A 16,871-nucleotide genomic window follows, 5' to 3' on the forward strand; every position below is an offset into this window, starting at 1 on the left:
TGCCGGGAGCTGCTCCCAGGTGTAGCTAGGCGTATCTCCATGACTCCTCCCGCCGGTAGCCGCCCCTTTAGCCGCGCCCAGGGTGCGACAGGTGCGGCGTCTCACCTGCGCAGGTGCAGAAGCTGCAGGCGCTGCTGAAGCCGATGATGCTGCGGCGCCTGAAGGAGGACGTGGAGAAGAACCTGGCGCCCAAGCAGGAAACGATCATCGAGGTGGAGCTGACCAACGCCCAGAAGCGCCTGTACCGCGCCATCCTCGAGAGGAACTTCGCTTACCTGGCCAGGGGGGCGGGGCACGGCAACGTGCCCAACCTGCTCAACACCATGATGGAGCTGCGCAAGTGCTGCAACCACCCCTACCTCATCAACGGTGAGCGCACCTGGGCGCACCTGGGCACACCTGGGGACACCTGGGGATACACAGAGACACACCTGAACACACCTGGGGGACATAGAGACACACCTGAACACACCTGTGTACACACAGAGACACATAGAGACACACCTGAACACACCTGGGCACACACACACCTGCTCAACACCATGATGGAGCTGCGCAAGTGCTGCAACCACCCCTACCTCATCAACGGTGAGCGCACCTGGGCGCACCTGGGGACACATACAGACACACCTGAACACACCTGGGCACACACAGAGAGACATAGAGACACACCTGAGCACACCTGTGTACACACAGAGACACATAGAGACACACCTGAATACGCCTGAACACACCTGGGGACACACAGAGACACACCTGGACACACCTGTATACATACAGAGACACATAGAGACACACCTGAGCACACCTGGGCACACACACACCTGCTCAACACCATGATGGAGCTGCGCAAGTGCTGCAACCACTCCTACCTCATCAACGGTGAGCGCACCTGGGGGGCACCTGGGGACACACAGAGACACATAGAGACACACCTGAATACACCTGGGCGCACCTGGGGGCACCTGGGGATACACAGAGACACACCTGAACACACCTGTGTACACACTCATCTCTACCTCATCAACGGTGAGCGCGCCTGGGCACACCTGGGCACACCTGGGGACACCTGGGGACTCACAGAGACACACCTGGGGATACATAGAAAACACACCTGAACACACCTGTGTACACACAGAGACACATAGAGACACACCTGAACACACCTGGGCGCACACACACCTGCTCAACACCATGATGGAGCTGCGCAAGTGCTGCAACCACTCCTACCTCATCAACGGTGAGCGCACCTGGGCACACCTGGGGACACACAGAGACACACCTGAACACACCTGGGGACATAGGGACACACCTGAATACACCTGAGTATGCACTCATGTCTACCTCATCAACGGTGAGCGCACCTGGGCACACCTGGGGGCACACAGGTACACTGGGGTACACACCTGAGCACACCTGGATTCCGTCAGTGCTCACCTGCAGAACACAGCGAGGATTTGGAGGAGCTGTTGGTGGTCAGTGATGGCGAGCAGTGCTCACCTGTCCCACTTGTCTTACCTGTTCTACGTCACTTATCCCACCTGTCTCACCTGTGCAGGTGCCGAGGAGCAGATCGTGGCCGAGCTCCGTGACTCGCTGCCCTCACCTGCCCCACCTAACCTGGCTCTGCAGGCTCTGATCAGTGACACTCACCTGTCTGTCCTATCACACTCACCTGTCCTATCACACCTGTCCTATCACACTCACCTGTTCTATCTCACCTGTACAGGTGCCGAGGAGCAGATCGTGGCCGAGCTCCGTGACTCTCTGCCCTCACCTGCCCCACCTGACCTGGCCCTGCAGGCTCTGATCAGTGACACTCAGTGACACTCATCATACGTTACCTGTCCCATCTCACCTGTCCTGTCTCACCTGTGCAGGTGCCGAGGAGCAGATTGTGGCCGAGCTCCGTGACTCTCTGCCCTCACCTGCCCCACCTGACCTGGCCCTGCAGGCTCTGATCAGTGACACTCAGTGACACTCACCTGTCTGTCTTATCACACTCACCTGTCCCACCTGTCTCACCTGTACAGGTGCCGAGGAGCAGATCGTGGCCGAGCTCCGTGACTCTCTGCCCTCACCTGCCCCACCTGACCTGGCGCTGCAGGCTCTGATCAGTGACACTCACCTGTTCTATCACAGTTAACTCATTTATCCCATTTGTCTCGCGTGTCTCACCTGTCCCATCTCACCTGTACAGGTGCCGAGGAGCAGATCGTGGCCGAGCTCCGTGACTCCCTGCCCTCACCTGCCCCACCTGACCTGGCGCTGCAGGCTCTGATCAGTGACACTCAGTGACACTCACCTGTCCTATGTTACCTGTCCCATCTCACCTGTGCTATCTCACCTGTACAGGTGCCGAGGAGCAGATCGTGGCCGAGCTCCGTGACTCGCTGCCCTCACCTGCCCCACCTGACCTGGCGCTGCAGGCTCTCGTGCGCTCGGCAGGGAAGTTGGTGCTCCTGGACAAGCTGCTGCCGCGGCTGCGCGCCGGCGGCCACAAGGTGCTCGTGTTCTCACAGATGGTGCGGTGCCTCGACATCCTGGAGGATTACCTGATCCAGAAACGGTGATTTTGGGGGGAAAAACGGGGATTTTGGGAAAAATGGGAAAAAAAATGGGGTGGAACGGGGAAAAACGGTGAAAAAATGAGAAAAAACGGTGAAAAAATGAGAAAAATTGGGGGAAAAAATGGGGTAAAAATAAGGTAAAAATGGGGAAAAAAACCTGGACATCCTGGAGGATTACCTGATCCAGAAATGGTGATTTTGGGGGGAAAAACGGGGATTTTGGGAAAAAAATGGAAAAAAATGGGAAAAATGAGAAAAAATGGTGAAAAAATGAGAAAATTTGGGGAAAAAATGAGAAAAAACGGTGAAAAAAATGGGGTAAAAATAAGGTAAAAATGGGGGAAAAAACCTGGACATCCTGGAGGATTACCTGATCCAGAAACGGTGATTCCGGGGGAAAAACGGGGATTTTGGGAAAAATGGGAAAAAAAGTGGGGTGGAATGCGGAAAAAATGGGGAGAAACGGTGGAAAAATGGTGAAAAATGAGAAAAAAATGAGGAAATTTGGGGAAAAAATGAGGTAAAGACAAGGTAAAAACGGGATAAAAAACCTGGGCATCCTGGAGGATTACCTGATCCAGAAATGGTGATTCTGGGGGGAAAAACGGGGATTTGGGGTTAAACCCGGGTTTTAGGGGTTAAACCATGGATTTTGGGGTTAATCCCGGTTCTATCTCCGGGTTTAAGGTACCCCTATGAGCGGATCGACGGCCGTGTCCGGGGGGAACCTGCGCCAGGCCGCCATCGATCGTTTCAGCCGGGGGTTTTGGGGTTAATCCCGGGTTTTTGGGGGGGGTTAAACCATGGATTTTAGGGTTAATCCCGGTTCTATCTCCGGGTTTAAGGTACCCCTATGAGCGGATCGATGGCCGTGTCCGGGGGAACCTGCGCCAGGCCGCCATCGATCGTTTCAGCCGGGGGTTTTGGGGTTAAACCCAGGTTTTAGGGGTTAAACCATGGATTTTAGGGTTAATCCCGGTTCTATCTCCGGGTTTAAGGTACCCTTATGAGCGGATCGACGGCCGTGTCCGGGGGGAACCTGCGCCAGGCCGCCATCGATCTGCCCGGGGTTTTTGGGGGTTAAACCCGGGTTTTTAGGGGGTTAATCCCGGGTTTTTGGGGTTAATCCCGGTTCTATCTCCGGGTTTAAGGTACCCCTATGAGCGGATCGATGGCCGTGTCCGGGGGGAACCTGCGCCAGGCCGCCATCGATCGTTTCAGCCGGCCCGACTCGGATCGCTTCGTGTTCCTGCTCTGCACCCGCGCCGGCGGCCTCGGCATCAACCTGACAGCGGCCGACACCTGCATCATCTTCGACTCGGACTGGAACCCCCAGAACGACCTGCAGGTAAAGATATCACCTGGCTGGGGGAGGGGGTTTGGGGGGTGGGACCCCCAGAACGAGCTGCAGGTAAACACAGCACCTGTTTGGGGGAGGTGAATTGGGGTTTGGGACCCCCAGAACGAGCTGCAGGTAAAGGCAGCACCTGGCTGGGGGAGGGGTTTGGGGGCTGGGACCCCCAGAACGAGCTGCAGGTAAACCTGGGCTCACCTGTCTGGTGGGGTTTGGGGTGGGGTTTGGGGCCCAGGACCCCCAGAAGGACCTGCAGGTAAAACTGGGCGGGGTTTTGGGGGTCCTAGGATGGAATTTGAGGTCCCAGGCTCGGATTTTGGGATCCCAGGCTCGGGTTTTGGGGTCCCAGGCTCGGCTTTGGGGTCCCAGGCTCAGCTTTGGGATCCCAGGCTTGGATTTGAGGTCCCAGGCTCGGGTTTGGGGTCCCAGGCTCGGATTTGGGATCCCAGGCTCAGGTTTGGGGTCCCAGGCTCGGGTTTTGGGGTCCCAGGCTCAGCTTTGGGGTCCCAGGCTCGGCTTTGGGGTCCCAGGCTCAGGTTTGGGGTCCTAGGCTCGGGTTTGGGGTCCCAGGCTTGGATTTGGGGTCCCAGGCTCAGCTTTGGGGTCCCAGGCTCGGATTTGGGATCCCAGGCTCAGGTTTGGGGTCCCAGGCTCGGGTTTTGGGGTCCCAGGCTCAGCTTTGGGGTCCCAGGCTCGGCTTTGGGGTCCCAGTCTCGGCTTTGGGGTTCCAGCCTGGGGTTTTGAGGTCCCAGTCTCAGATTTGGGATCCCAGGCTCGGGTTTAAGGTCCCGGTCTGGGCTCTGCCCATCTCTGGGGTGGGGGGGAGGGGTCGGGGGGTCGGGCTGTGCCAGCCCCCTCCCCCACCCCAGCCCCTCCCCCCTCCCCCCAGGCGCAGGCGCGCTGTCACCGCATCGGGCAGAGCAAAGCCGTCAAGGTCTATCGGCTCATCACCCGCAACTCGTACGAGAGGGAAATGTTCGACAAGGCCAGCCTAAAGCTCGGCCTAGACAAAGCCGTGCTGCAGTCCATGAGCGGGAGAGAGGGGAACATCGCTGGGGTCAGTGCTGGGGACACTGGGGGGACACTGGGGGCACTGGGGGACACTGGGGGGACACTGGGGGGACACTGGGGGACACTGGGACAGGGAAATGTGGGACAAGGCCAGCCTAAAGCTCGGCCTAGACAAAGCCGTGCTGCAATCCATGAGCGGGAGAGAGGGGAACATCGCTGGGGTCAGTGCTGGGGACACTGGGGACACTGGGGGACACTGGGGGACACTGGGGGGGCACTGGGGGGACACTGGGTGGGGCACTGGGGGACACTGGGAGACACTGGGGGGACACTGGGGGGACACTGGGGGACACTGGGGGGCACTGGGGGACACTGGGGGGACACTGGGGGGGACACTGGGGGGCACTGGGGACACTGGGGGACACTGGGGACACTGGGGGGACACTGGGGGGGCACTGGGGGGACACTGGGGGACACTGGGGGGACACTGGGGGGACACTGGGGGGCACTGGGGACACTGGGGGGACACTGGGGGGACACTGGGGGACACTGGGGGACACTGGGGGGGACACTGGGGGCACTGGGGGGACACTGGGGGGGCACTGGGGGACACTGGGGGGACACTGGGGGGGACACTGGGGGACACTGGGGGGGACACTGGGGGACACTGGGGGGACACTGGGGGACACTGGGGGGCACTGGGGGGACACTGGGGACACTGGGGGGACACTGGGGGGGCACTGGGGGGACACTGGGGGGACACTGGGGGGACACTGGGGGACACTGGGGGGGACACTGGGGGGACACTGGGGGACACTGGGGGGGACACTGGGGGGACACTGGGGGGCACTGGGGGACACTGGGGGGACACTGGGGGGACACTGGGGGGACAGGGATGGGGGTCCCAGGCTGGGTTTTGGGGTTCTAGGTTTGGTTCTAGGCTGGGTTTTGGGGTCCCAGGTGTAGTTTCGGAGTTCCAGGTGAGGTTTCAGGGTCCCAGGTGAGGTTTTTGGGATCCCAGGTGAGGTTTCAGGGTCCCAGGTGTGGTTCTGGGGTCCCAGGTGTAGTTTTGGGGCCCCAGGTGTGGTTCTGGGGCCCCAGGTGAGGTGTTTGGGTTGCAGATCCAGCAGTTCTCCAAGAAGGAGATCGAGGATAGTTGGGGTCCCAGGTGTGATGTTGGGATCCCAGGTGTGGTTTTTGGGATCCCAGGTGTGATTTCGGGGTCCCAGGTGTAGTTTTGGGATCCCAGGTGTGACGTTGGGATCCCAGGTGTGGTTCTGGGGTCCCAGGTGAGGTTTCAGGGTCCCAGGTGTGGTTCTGGGGTCCCAGGTGAGGTTTGGGTTGCAGATCCAGCAGTTCTCCAAGAAGGAGATCGAGGATAGTTGGGATCCCAGGTGTGATGTTGGGATCCCAGGTGTAGTTTTGGGATCCCAGGTGGGATGTTGGGATCCCAGGTGTGGTTCTGGGGTCCCAGGTGAGGTTTCGGGGTCCCAGGTGTGGTTTGGGGCCCCAGGTGAGGTGTTTGGGTTGCAGATCCAGCAGTTCTCCAAGAAGGAGATCGAGGATAGTTGGGGTCCCAGGTGTAGTTCTGAGGTCCCAGGTGTGATGTTGGGATCCCAGGTGAGGTTTCAGGGTCCCAGGTGAGGTGTTTGGGCCCCAGGTGTGGTTTTGGGTCCCAGGTGAGGTTTGGGTTGCAGATCCAGCAGTTCTCCAAGAAGGAGATCGAGGATCTGCTGCGCAAGGGCGCCTACGCCGCCATCATGGACGAGGACGACGAGGGCGCCAAATTCTGCGAGGAGGACATCGAGCAGATCCTGCTGCGGAGGAGCACGACCATCACCATCGAGAGCGAGGGCAAGGGCTCCACCTTCGCCAAGGTGAGACAGGTGTGACACAGGTGTGACACAGGTGTGACACAGGTGTGACACAGGGGCACCACCATCACCATCGAGAGCGAGGGCAAGGGCTCCACCTTCGCCAAGGTGAGACAGGTGTGACACAGGTGTGACACAGGTGTGACACAGGTGTGACACAGGGGCACCACCATCACCATCGAGAGCGAGGGCAAGGGCTCCACCTTCGCCAAGGTGAGACACAGGTGTGCTCACCTGAGACACAGGTGTGCTCACCTGAGACCAGGTGTGACACAGGGGCACCACCATCACCATCGAGAGCGAGGGCAAGGGCTCCACCTTCGCCAAGGTGAGACAGGTGTGACACAGGTGTGACACAGGTAGGGACCCAGGGGCACCACCATCACCATCGAGAGCGAGGGCAAGGGCTCCACCTTCGCCAAGGTGAGACAGGTGTGACACAGGTGTGACACAGGTGTGACACAGGGGCACCACCATCACCATCGAGAGCGAGGGCAAGGGCTCCACCTTCGCCAAGGTGAGACAGGTGTGCTCACCTGACACCAGGTGTGACACAGGTGTGACACAGGGGCACCACCATCACCATCGAGAGCGAGGGCAAGGGCTCCACCTTCGCCAAGGTGAGACAGGTGTGACACAGGTGTGACACAGGGGCACCACCATCACCATCGAGAGCGAGGGCAAGGGCTCCACCTTCGCCAAGGTGAGACAGGTGTGACACAGGTGTGACACAGGTGTGACACAGGGGCACCACCATCACCATCGAGAGCGAGGGCAAGGGCTCCACCTTCGCCAAGGTGAGACACAGGTGTGATCACCTGACACCAGGTGTGCCTCTGGAGCCAGGCAGTGCAGGGGAAAGGGGCACAGATGGGACCAGGTGTGCTCCAGGTGTGACACAGGGGCACCACCATCACCATCGAGAGCGAGGGCAAGGGCTCCACCTTCGCCAAGGTGAGCCTCAGGTGTGCTCACCTGACAGCAGGTGTGCCACAGGGGCACCACCATCACCATCGAGAGCGAGGGCAAGGGCTCCACCTTCGCCAAGGTGAGACACAGGTGTGATCACCTGAGACCACGTGTGATCCACATAGGGACAGGTGTGCTCCAGGTGAGCCACAGGGGCACCACCATCACCATCGAGAGCGAGGGCAAGGGCTCCACCTTCGCCAAGGTGAGACACAGGTGTGACACAGGTATGACACAGGTGTGACACAGGGGCACCACCATCACCATCGAGAGCGAGGGCAAGGGCTCCACCTTCGCCAAGGTGAGACACAGGTGTGCTCACCTGACACCAGGTGTGACACAGGGGCACCACCATCACCATCGAGAGCGAGGGCAAGGGCTCCACCTTCGCCAAGGTGAGACAGGTGTGCTCACCTGACACCAGGTGTGACACATGGGCAGCACCATCACCATCGAGAGCGAGGGCAAGGGCTCCACCTTCGCCAAGGTGAGACAGGTGTGCTCACCTGACACCAGGTGTGACACATGGGCAGCACCATCACCATCGAGAGCGAGGGCAAGGGCTCCACCTTCGCCAAGGTGAGACACAGGTGTGATCACCTGAGACCAGGTGTGATCCACATAGGGACAGGTGTGCTCCAGGTGAGCACCAGGGGCACCACCATCACCATCGAGAGCTGAGGGCAAGGGCTCCACCTTCGCCAAGGTGAGACACAGGTGTGATCACCTGACACCAGGTGTGACACAGGGGCACCACCATCACCATCGAGAGCGAGGGGCAAGGGCTCCACCTTCGCCAAGGTGAGACAGGTGTGACACAGGTGTGACACAGGGGTGACACAGGGGTGACACAGGGGCACCACCATCACCATCGAGAGCGAGGGCAAGGGCTCCACCTTCGCCAAGGTGAGACACAGGTGTGACACAGGTGTGACACAGGTGTGACACAGGTGTGACACAGGGGCACCACCATCACCATCGAGAGCGAGGGCAAGGGCTCCACCTTCGCCAAGGTGAGACACAGGTGTGATCACCTGAGACCAGGTGTGATCCACATAGGGACAGGTGTGCTCCAGGTGAGCACCAGGGGCACCACCATCACCATCGAGAGCGAGGGCAAGGGCTCCACCTTCGCCAAGGTGAGACAGGTGTGCTCACCTGACACCAGGTGTGACACAGGTAGGGACACAGGGGCACCACCATCACCATCGAGAGCGAGGGCAAGGGCTCCACCTTCGCCAAGGTGAGACAGGGTGCTCACCTGAGACCAGGTGTGCCGCAGGTATGATCTAGGTAGGGACAGGTGTGCTCCAGGTGAGCACCAGCACCATCGAGAGCGAGGGCAAGGGCTCTGCCTTCGCCAAGGTGAGCAGCACAGGTGGGACAGGTGACTCTGGCGTGCCCAGGTGTGTTCCAGGTGGGGTTGGGTGGGGCCAGGTATCTCCAGGTGACCTTTGGTGGCCGCCTGGGGGGGTTTTTAGAGCAGGCAGAGCCCCCGAATCCAGATCCAGGTGGGGTTGGGTGGGCCTAGAGCAGATCCAGGTGTGTCCAGGTGTGTCCAGGTGTGCACACCTGCGCTGACCCCTCCCCCCCCCCCCAGGCCAGCTTCGTGGCGTCCGAGAACCGCACGGACATCGCGCTCGACGACCCCCAACTTCTGGCAGAAATGGGCCAAGAAGGCCGACCTGGACCTGGAGCTGCTCAACAGCAAGGTGAGCTCACCTGGGCGGGGTTACCTGGGCTCACCTGGGCGGGGTTACCTGAGCTCACCTGGGCGGGGGTTACCTGAGCTCACCTGGGCGGGGTTACCTGGGCAGGGTTACCTGAGCTCACCTGGGCGGGGTTACCTGGGCTCACCTGGGGGGCGTCACTGCCTCATGGTTGCTGAGTGACCACTGACCGCACTGACCACTGGCTGACCATTGAGTGGCCACAGTGACCATTAAATGACCCCGATGACCACACTGACCCCCGAGTGACCCCCGAGTGGCCCCCTGAGTGACCCCCGAGTGACCACACTGACCATTGAGTGACCCCCGAGTGACCCCCGAGTGACCCCAGTGCCCTGTGTCCCCCCCCCAGCACACGCTGGTCATCGACACCGCGTTTATTCAGTCAGTGGTCAGTGGGCACAGTGACCATTGAGTGATCCCAATGACCACACTGACCATTGAGTGACCCTTGAGTGACCCCCGAGTAACCACACTGACCACACTGACCATTGAGTGTCCTCACTGACCATTGAGTGACCTCACTGACCATTGAGTGACCCCCGAGTGACCCCGAGTGACCCCCGAGTGACCCCAGTGCCCTCTGTCCCCCCCAGCACACGCTGGTCATCAACACCACGTTTATTCAGTCAGTGGTCAGCGGGCACAGTGACCATTAAATGACCGCAATGACCACAGTGACCATTGAGTGTCCCCCGAGTGACCACACTGACCATTGAGTGACCCCCGAGTGACCCCAGTGCCCTCTGTCCCCCCAGAACACGCTGGTCATCGACACCCCGTTTATTCAGTCAGTGGTCAGTGGGCATGGTGATCATTGAGTGACCCCTGAGTGACCACACTGACCATTGAGTGACCTCACTGCCCTCTGTCCCCCCCCAGCACACGCTGGTCATCGACACCGCGTTTATTCAGTCAGTGGTCAGTGGGCACAGTGACCATTGAATGACCCCAATGACCACACTGACCATTGAGTGACCCCACTGACCATTGAGTGACCCCCGAGTGACCATTGAGTGACCCCAGTGCCCTGTGTCCCCCCCCAGAACACGCTGGTCATCGACACCCCGCGGGTGCGGAAGCAGACTCGCCATTTCAGCACGCTGCGCGACGACGACCTGCTCGACTTCTCCGACCTGGACAGCGACGACGACCTGGAGCGGCTGGAGCGCGCCACCAGGAGCCGGCGCGGCCACCACGGCGGCCACCACGGCCACCACCACGGCCACCACCACGGCCAGCAGCACCAGGCCACGCCGGCCGCGCCCGCCCCGGCCGCGCCGCAGCCCTTCGGCAGGAGCGAGTGCTTCCGGGTGGAGAAACACCTGATGGTGTACGGGTGAGCGCACCTGGGGACAGCTGGGGACAGCTGGGATACACCTGGATACACCTGGGATACACCTTGACACACCTGGGATACATCTGGGATACACCTGGGGACAGCTGGGGTACACCTGAGCGCACCTGGGGTACATCTGGGATACACCTGGGGACAGCTGGGGACAGCTGGGCTGCACCTGAGCGCACCTGGGGTACATCTGAGCACACCTGGGATACATCTGGGATACACCTGGGGACAGCTGGGGTACACCTGAGCACACGAGGGGACAGCTGGGATACACCTGAGCGCACCTGGGATACATCTGGGCGCATCTGGGGACAGCTGGGATACACCTGGGGATTAGCTGAGCGCACCTGGGAACAGCTGGGGACACCTGGGATACACCTGAGCATACCTGGGCGCACCTGGGATACACCTGGGGTACACCTGGGCACATCTGGGGATTACCTGAGCACACCTGGGGATTACCTGGGGACACCTTGGATTACACCTGGGATACATCTGGGCGCACCTGGCATATATCTGGGTGTGCCTGGGCACACCTGGGATACATCTGACCACTTAGTGGCTACACTGACCACACTGACCCCTGAGTGACCCCTGGATGACCCCAGAGTGACCCCAGGGTGACCCCAGTGACCCCGGGTGACCCCTGAGTGACCCCATAGTGACCCGGGTGACCCCCTGAGTGACCCCTGGGTGACCCCTGGGTGACCCCAGTGACCCCTGAGTGACTCCTGGGGTGACCCCTGGGTGACCCCAGTGACCCCTGAGTGACTCCTGGGTGACCCCGGGTGACCACAGTGACCCCAGGGTGGCCCCAGGCTGAGCCCGCCGCCCTCTCCGTGTCCCAGGTGGGGCCGGTGGCGGGAGCTGACGGCCCAGGGCCGCTTCAAGCGCCGTCTGTCGGAGCGGGACGTGGAGGGCCTGGCCAGGGCCATTCTGCTCTTCTGCCTCCTGCACTTCCGGGGCGACGACGGCACCCGGGCGCTGGCCTGGGCCCTGCTGGCCCCGGGCGACAACGGCCGGACGGCCCGGACAGCGGCCGGACAGCACGGTGAGGGCACCTGGGACACCTGGGGGGCACCTGGGGACACCTGGGGGGCACCTGGGGGGCACCTGGGGGGTACCTGGGGGGTACCTGGGGGGCACCTGGGGGGTACCTGGGGGGTTCGGGACCGTCCCACCCCATTTTGGGTCGTTCCGGGAGGGATTTTGGGGCCGTTCTGGGTGGGTTTGGTGCTGTCCGGGGGTCCCGTCTGAGCTCTGAACATCCCTGACCGGAGTGACCACTGACCACTGACCCCAGTGACCCCACTGACCACTGACCCCACTGACCACTGACCCCAGTGACCCCAGTGACCACTGACCCCACTGACCACTGACCCCAGTGACCACTGACCCCAGTGACCCCAATGACCCCACTGACCCCAATGACCCCAATGACCACTGACCCCACTGACCACTGACCCCAGTGACCCCAATGACCCCACTGACCCCACTGACCCCGCTGACCCCACTGACCACTGACCCCAATGACCCCACTGACCCCAGTGACCACTGACCCCACTGACCACTGACCCCAATGACCACTGACCCCACTGACCACTGACTACTGACCCCAATGACCACTGACCCCACTGACCCCAGTGACCCCAATGACCACTGACCCCCACTGACCACTGACCCCAATGACCCCACTGACTACTGACCCCAATGACCCCACTGACCCCAATGACCAGTGACCACAATGACCCCACTGACCACTGACCCCACTGACCCCAATGGCCACTGACCCCAGTGACCACTGACCCCACTGACCCCAATGACCCCATTGATCCTAGTGACCACTGACCCCAATGACCCCACTGACCCCACTGACCCCACTGACCACTGACCCCAATGACCCCACTGACCCCACTGACCCCACTGACCACTGGCCCCAATGACTACTGACCCCAGTGACCACTGAGTCCTGTGCATGTCCCCACTGACCCCAAACCCTGCTGGCCACTGCTGACCCCACTGACCCCTGTCCTGTCCCCAGCCCCGCTGTCCCCGGCCCTGCCCCACTGACCATTGTCCCCATTGTCCCCATTGTCCCCAGCCCCGCTGTCCCCGGCCCTGCCCCACTGACCATTGTCCCCACTGACCCCTGTCCTGAGCCCAGCCCCCCTGTCCCCAGCCCTGCCCCACTGACCATTGTCCCCACTGACCATTGTCCCCATTGTCCCCATTGACCATTGTCCCCACTGACCCCTGTCCTGTCCCCACTGACCATTGTCCCCATTGTCCCCATTGTCCCCAGCCCTGCCCCACTGACCTCTGTCCTGTCCCCCACTGTCCCCAGCCCCGCTGTCCCCGGCCCTGCCCCGCGGCCGCAAGGGGAAGAAGCCGCCGAAGGTTCCGGAAGCTCCCGGGGCCGAGTGGCTGCGGAGGCACAACCCGGAGGGGCTCCTGCAGGACGAGGGCTACAGGAAACACCTGAGGCACCAGGGCAGCAGGTGAGCAGGCTGGGGGGATTTTTGGGGATTTTTGGGAATTTTTGGGAATTTTTTGGGGATTTTTTTGGGAATTTTTTGGGGATTTTTTGAGGATTTTTGGGATTTTTTTGGAATTTTTTTGGTATTTTTTGGGATTTTTTGGAGATTTTTTTGAGATTTTCTGGGGAGTTCTGGGGGATTTTTTTGGGAATTTTTGGGATTTTTTGGAGATTTTTTTTGAGATTTTTTGGGGATTTTTTTGGGGGATTTTTGGGGATTATTTTTGGACTTTCTATGGAATTTTTTTGATTTTTTTTTGGAGTTTTTTGGGGGGGTTTTTTAAGGTTTTTTTTTTATTTTTTTGGGGTGAATTCTTCGTGTTTCGGGGATTTTTTTGGGGTTTTAGGGTTTTTTTTAAGGTTTTCTTTTTTTATTTTTTTGGGGTGAATTCTTCGTGTTTCGGGGATTTTTTTTTGGGGTGAATTCTTGGGAATTTGGGGACGTTTTTTGGGGTGAAATTTTGCGTTTTTAGGATCCTGCTGAGGGTCAGGACTCTTTATTTCCTGCGCCACGAGATCATCGGGGACCAGGCCGAGAAGGTGCTGGGGGGGGGCGAGCGCCAGGTGAGGGGAAATTCCAGAAAATTCGGGAAAATTTGGGAAATTTTGGGAAATTCTGGGGAAATTCGGGAAAATTCGGGGGGATTTGGGGGGATTCTGGGGATCTCCGACTCCATTTTTGGGGTGATCTCATTTCAGGGCTGATTTGGGGTGGATTTTACCCCATTTCCGGGGTCCCCAGTCCCATTTCCGGTGTCCCCAGTCGCATTTCCGGGGTCCCCATTCCCATTTCCGGGTTCCCCATTCCCATTTCCGGGTCCCCCAACCCCATTTCCGGGTTCCCCATTCCCATTACCGGGCCCCCCATTCCCATTTCCGGGCCCCCATCCCCATTTCCGGTGTCCCTGATCCCATTTCCGGTCACCCCGATCCCATTTCCGGTCCCCCCGATCCCATTTCCGGTGTCCCCATTCCCATTTCCGGGGTCCCTCACCCCATTTTTTAACTCATTTTCCCCATTTCCGTTCCCCCATCCCCATTTCCGGTCCCCCCATCCCCATTTCCGGTCCCCCCATCCCCATTTCCGGTGTCCCCCGATCCCATTTCCGGTCTCCCTCACCCCGGTTTCCCCTCCCCCCGCAGTGACGTGCACATCTGGCTGCCGCACCTGGAGCAGCTGGAGGCGCCCGCGGCCTGGGTGGGACCCCGAGGCCGACAAATCCCTGCTGCTGGGGGTCTTCAAACACGGTAAAAACGGGGAAAAACGGGGAAAAAACGGGGGGAAAAACGGGGAAAAAACGGGGAAAAACGGGGGAAAAACGGGAAAAAACGGGGGAAAAACGGGGGGAAAACGGGAAAAAACGGGGAAAAACGGGGGGGAAAACGGGGGAAAAAACGGGGGAAAACGGGGGGGAAAAACGGGGGAAAAAACGGGGGGAAAAACGGGGAAAAAACGGGGGAAAAACGGGGGAAAAACGGGGGAAAAAGGGGGGAGAAACGGGGAGAAAACGGGGAAAAAACGGGGGAAAAACGGGGAAAAACGGGGGAAAAACGGGGGAAAAAACGGGGGAAAAACGGGGGAAAAATGGGAAAAAATGGGGGAAAAACGGGGGAAAAAACGGGGGAAAAACGGGGGGAAAAACGGGGGAAAAACGGGGAAAAACGGGGGAAAAACGGGGAAAAAACGGGGGAAAAAACGGGGGGAAAACGGGGGGAAAAAACGGGGTTTGGGGGAAATTTGGGGTTTGGGGTAAAATCCCTGGATTTTGGTAAAAATTGGGGAAAAGAAAATGGGGTTTTGGTGAAGTTTGGAGGGAAAAAAATGGGATTTCGGGAAAATTTTGGGGTGAAAAAATGGGGTTTTGGTAAAAATTGGAGGGAAAAAATGGGGTTTTGGGAAAAATTGGGATAAAAAACGGGATTTTGGGAAAAATTGGGGTGAAAAATGGAGTTTTGGTAAAAATTGGGGTTAAAAAACTGGATTTTGGTCAAATTTGGAGTGAAAAAGGGGATTTTGGGAAAATTTGGGGTGAAAAATTGGGATTTTGGGAAAATTTGGGGTTGGGGATTTGGGGTAAAATCCCGGGATTTTGGTAAAGTTTGGGATAAAAATCCAGGATTTTGGACAAATTTGGAGTTGTTTTATTTTGGGGTCATTCCAGTGGATTTTGGGTTATTTTATTTTGGGTTATTTCGTGTTATTTTTGGTATATTTAGTGTTACTTCCACCGGGTTTTTTTGCTGTTTTTTTATATTTTTTTACATTACTTTGCAGTTTTTTGTTAATTAATGACATTTTGGGTTTATTTTGTGTTATTTTGGGTGTTATTTTGTATTATTTTCACCGGGTTTTTTACTATTTTTGTATATTTTTTTACATTTAGTTGCATTTTTTTTGTTAATTGATGACATTTTGGGTGTATTTTGTATTATTTTCACCGGGTTTTTTGCTGTTTTTTGCTATTTTTTTGCAGATTTTTGTTAATTAATGACATTTTGGGTTATTTTGGGTGTATTTTGGGTTATTTTTAACCGGGTTTTTTTGCCGTGTTTTAATATTTTTTTACATTTTTTTGCAGTTTTTTTGTTAATAATTAAATTTTGGGCTAATTTTGTGTTATTTTGGGGTTATTCTGTGTTATTTCCACCGGGTTTTTTGCTGTTTTTTTGCAGTTTTTTGCAGTTTTTTGTTAATTAATGACATTTTTAGTTTATTTTATGTTATTTTGGGTGTATTTTGGGTTATTTTGGGTGTATTTTATATTATTTTCACCGGGTTTTTTTGCTGTTTTTTCGGGTTTTTTTGCAGATTTTTGTTTACTAATGACATTTTGGGTTATTTTGGGTGTATTTTGTGTTATTTTCACCGGGTTTTTTGCTGTTTTTTGCTATTTTTTTGCAGTTTTTTGCAGATTTTTGCAGATTTTTTACCTTTTTTTAAATTTTTTTGTTAACCTCTGATATTTTGGGGTGGGATTTGTGTCTGCAGGCTACGAGAGGCACCACACCATGCGGGCTGACCCCGCCCTGTGTTTGGGGTCATTCCAGGGGATTTTGGGTTATTTTACTTTGGGTTATTTTAGGTGTATTTTAGGTTATTTTAACCGGTTTTTTTTCTGGTTTTTGCTATTTTTTTGCAGTTTTTTTACATTTTTTTGCTGTTTTTTGTTAATTAATGACATTTTGGGTTTATTTTGTGTTATTTTGGGTGTATTTTGGGTGATTTTCACCGGGTTTTTTGCTGTTTTTTTGCCGTTTTTTGCTATTTTTTTGCCGTTTTTTGCAGTTTTTTTACATTTTTTTTACCTTTTTTTAAATTTTTTTGCTCATCTCTGACGTTTTGGGGTGGGATTTGTGTCTGCAGGCTACGAGAGGTACCACACCATGCGGGCTGACCCCGCCCTGTGTTTCCTGGCCAAGGCCGGGGGTCCCGATGCCACGGCCGTGGCGGCCGAGCAGCGCCTGGAGGGGCCCGAGGG

At 57.3% G+C, this 16,871-nt stretch overlaps 1 protein-coding gene across 1 annotated transcript in view; it reads left to right on the forward strand.

Moving 5' to 3' along the window:
* Window positions 1-16,871, forward strand: part of LOC106864516 (ATP-dependent chromatin remodeler CHD8-like) — a gene marked incomplete at its 3' end in the record, with an annotated part of 35,263 nt that extends 18,392 nt beyond the window's left edge. The window contains 15 exon segments of the mRNA XM_088155423.1: window positions 114-369; window positions 2,356-2,569; window positions 3,416-3,464; window positions 3,772-3,918; window positions 4,814-4,981; window positions 6,633-6,812; window positions 9,379-9,426; window positions 9,428-9,490; window positions 10,555-10,847; window positions 11,705-11,907; window positions 13,201-13,354; window positions 13,866-13,945; window positions 14,526-14,590; window positions 14,592-14,640; window positions 16,757-16,871. Coding sequence (XP_088011549.1) covers window positions 114-369; window positions 2,356-2,569; window positions 3,416-3,464; window positions 3,772-3,918; window positions 4,814-4,981; window positions 6,633-6,812; window positions 9,379-9,426; window positions 9,428-9,490; window positions 10,555-10,847; window positions 11,705-11,907; window positions 13,201-13,354; window positions 13,866-13,945; window positions 14,526-14,590; window positions 14,592-14,640; window positions 16,757-16,871 — 2,084 coding nt within the window.

Source organism: Sturnus vulgaris, chromosome 39 (assembly GCF_052056855.1).
Source record: "Sturnus vulgaris isolate bStuVul1 chromosome 39, bStuVul1.hap1, whole genome shotgun sequence".
Taxonomy (NCBI): Eukaryota; Metazoa; Chordata; class Aves; order Passeriformes; family Sturnidae; genus Sturnus; species Sturnus vulgaris.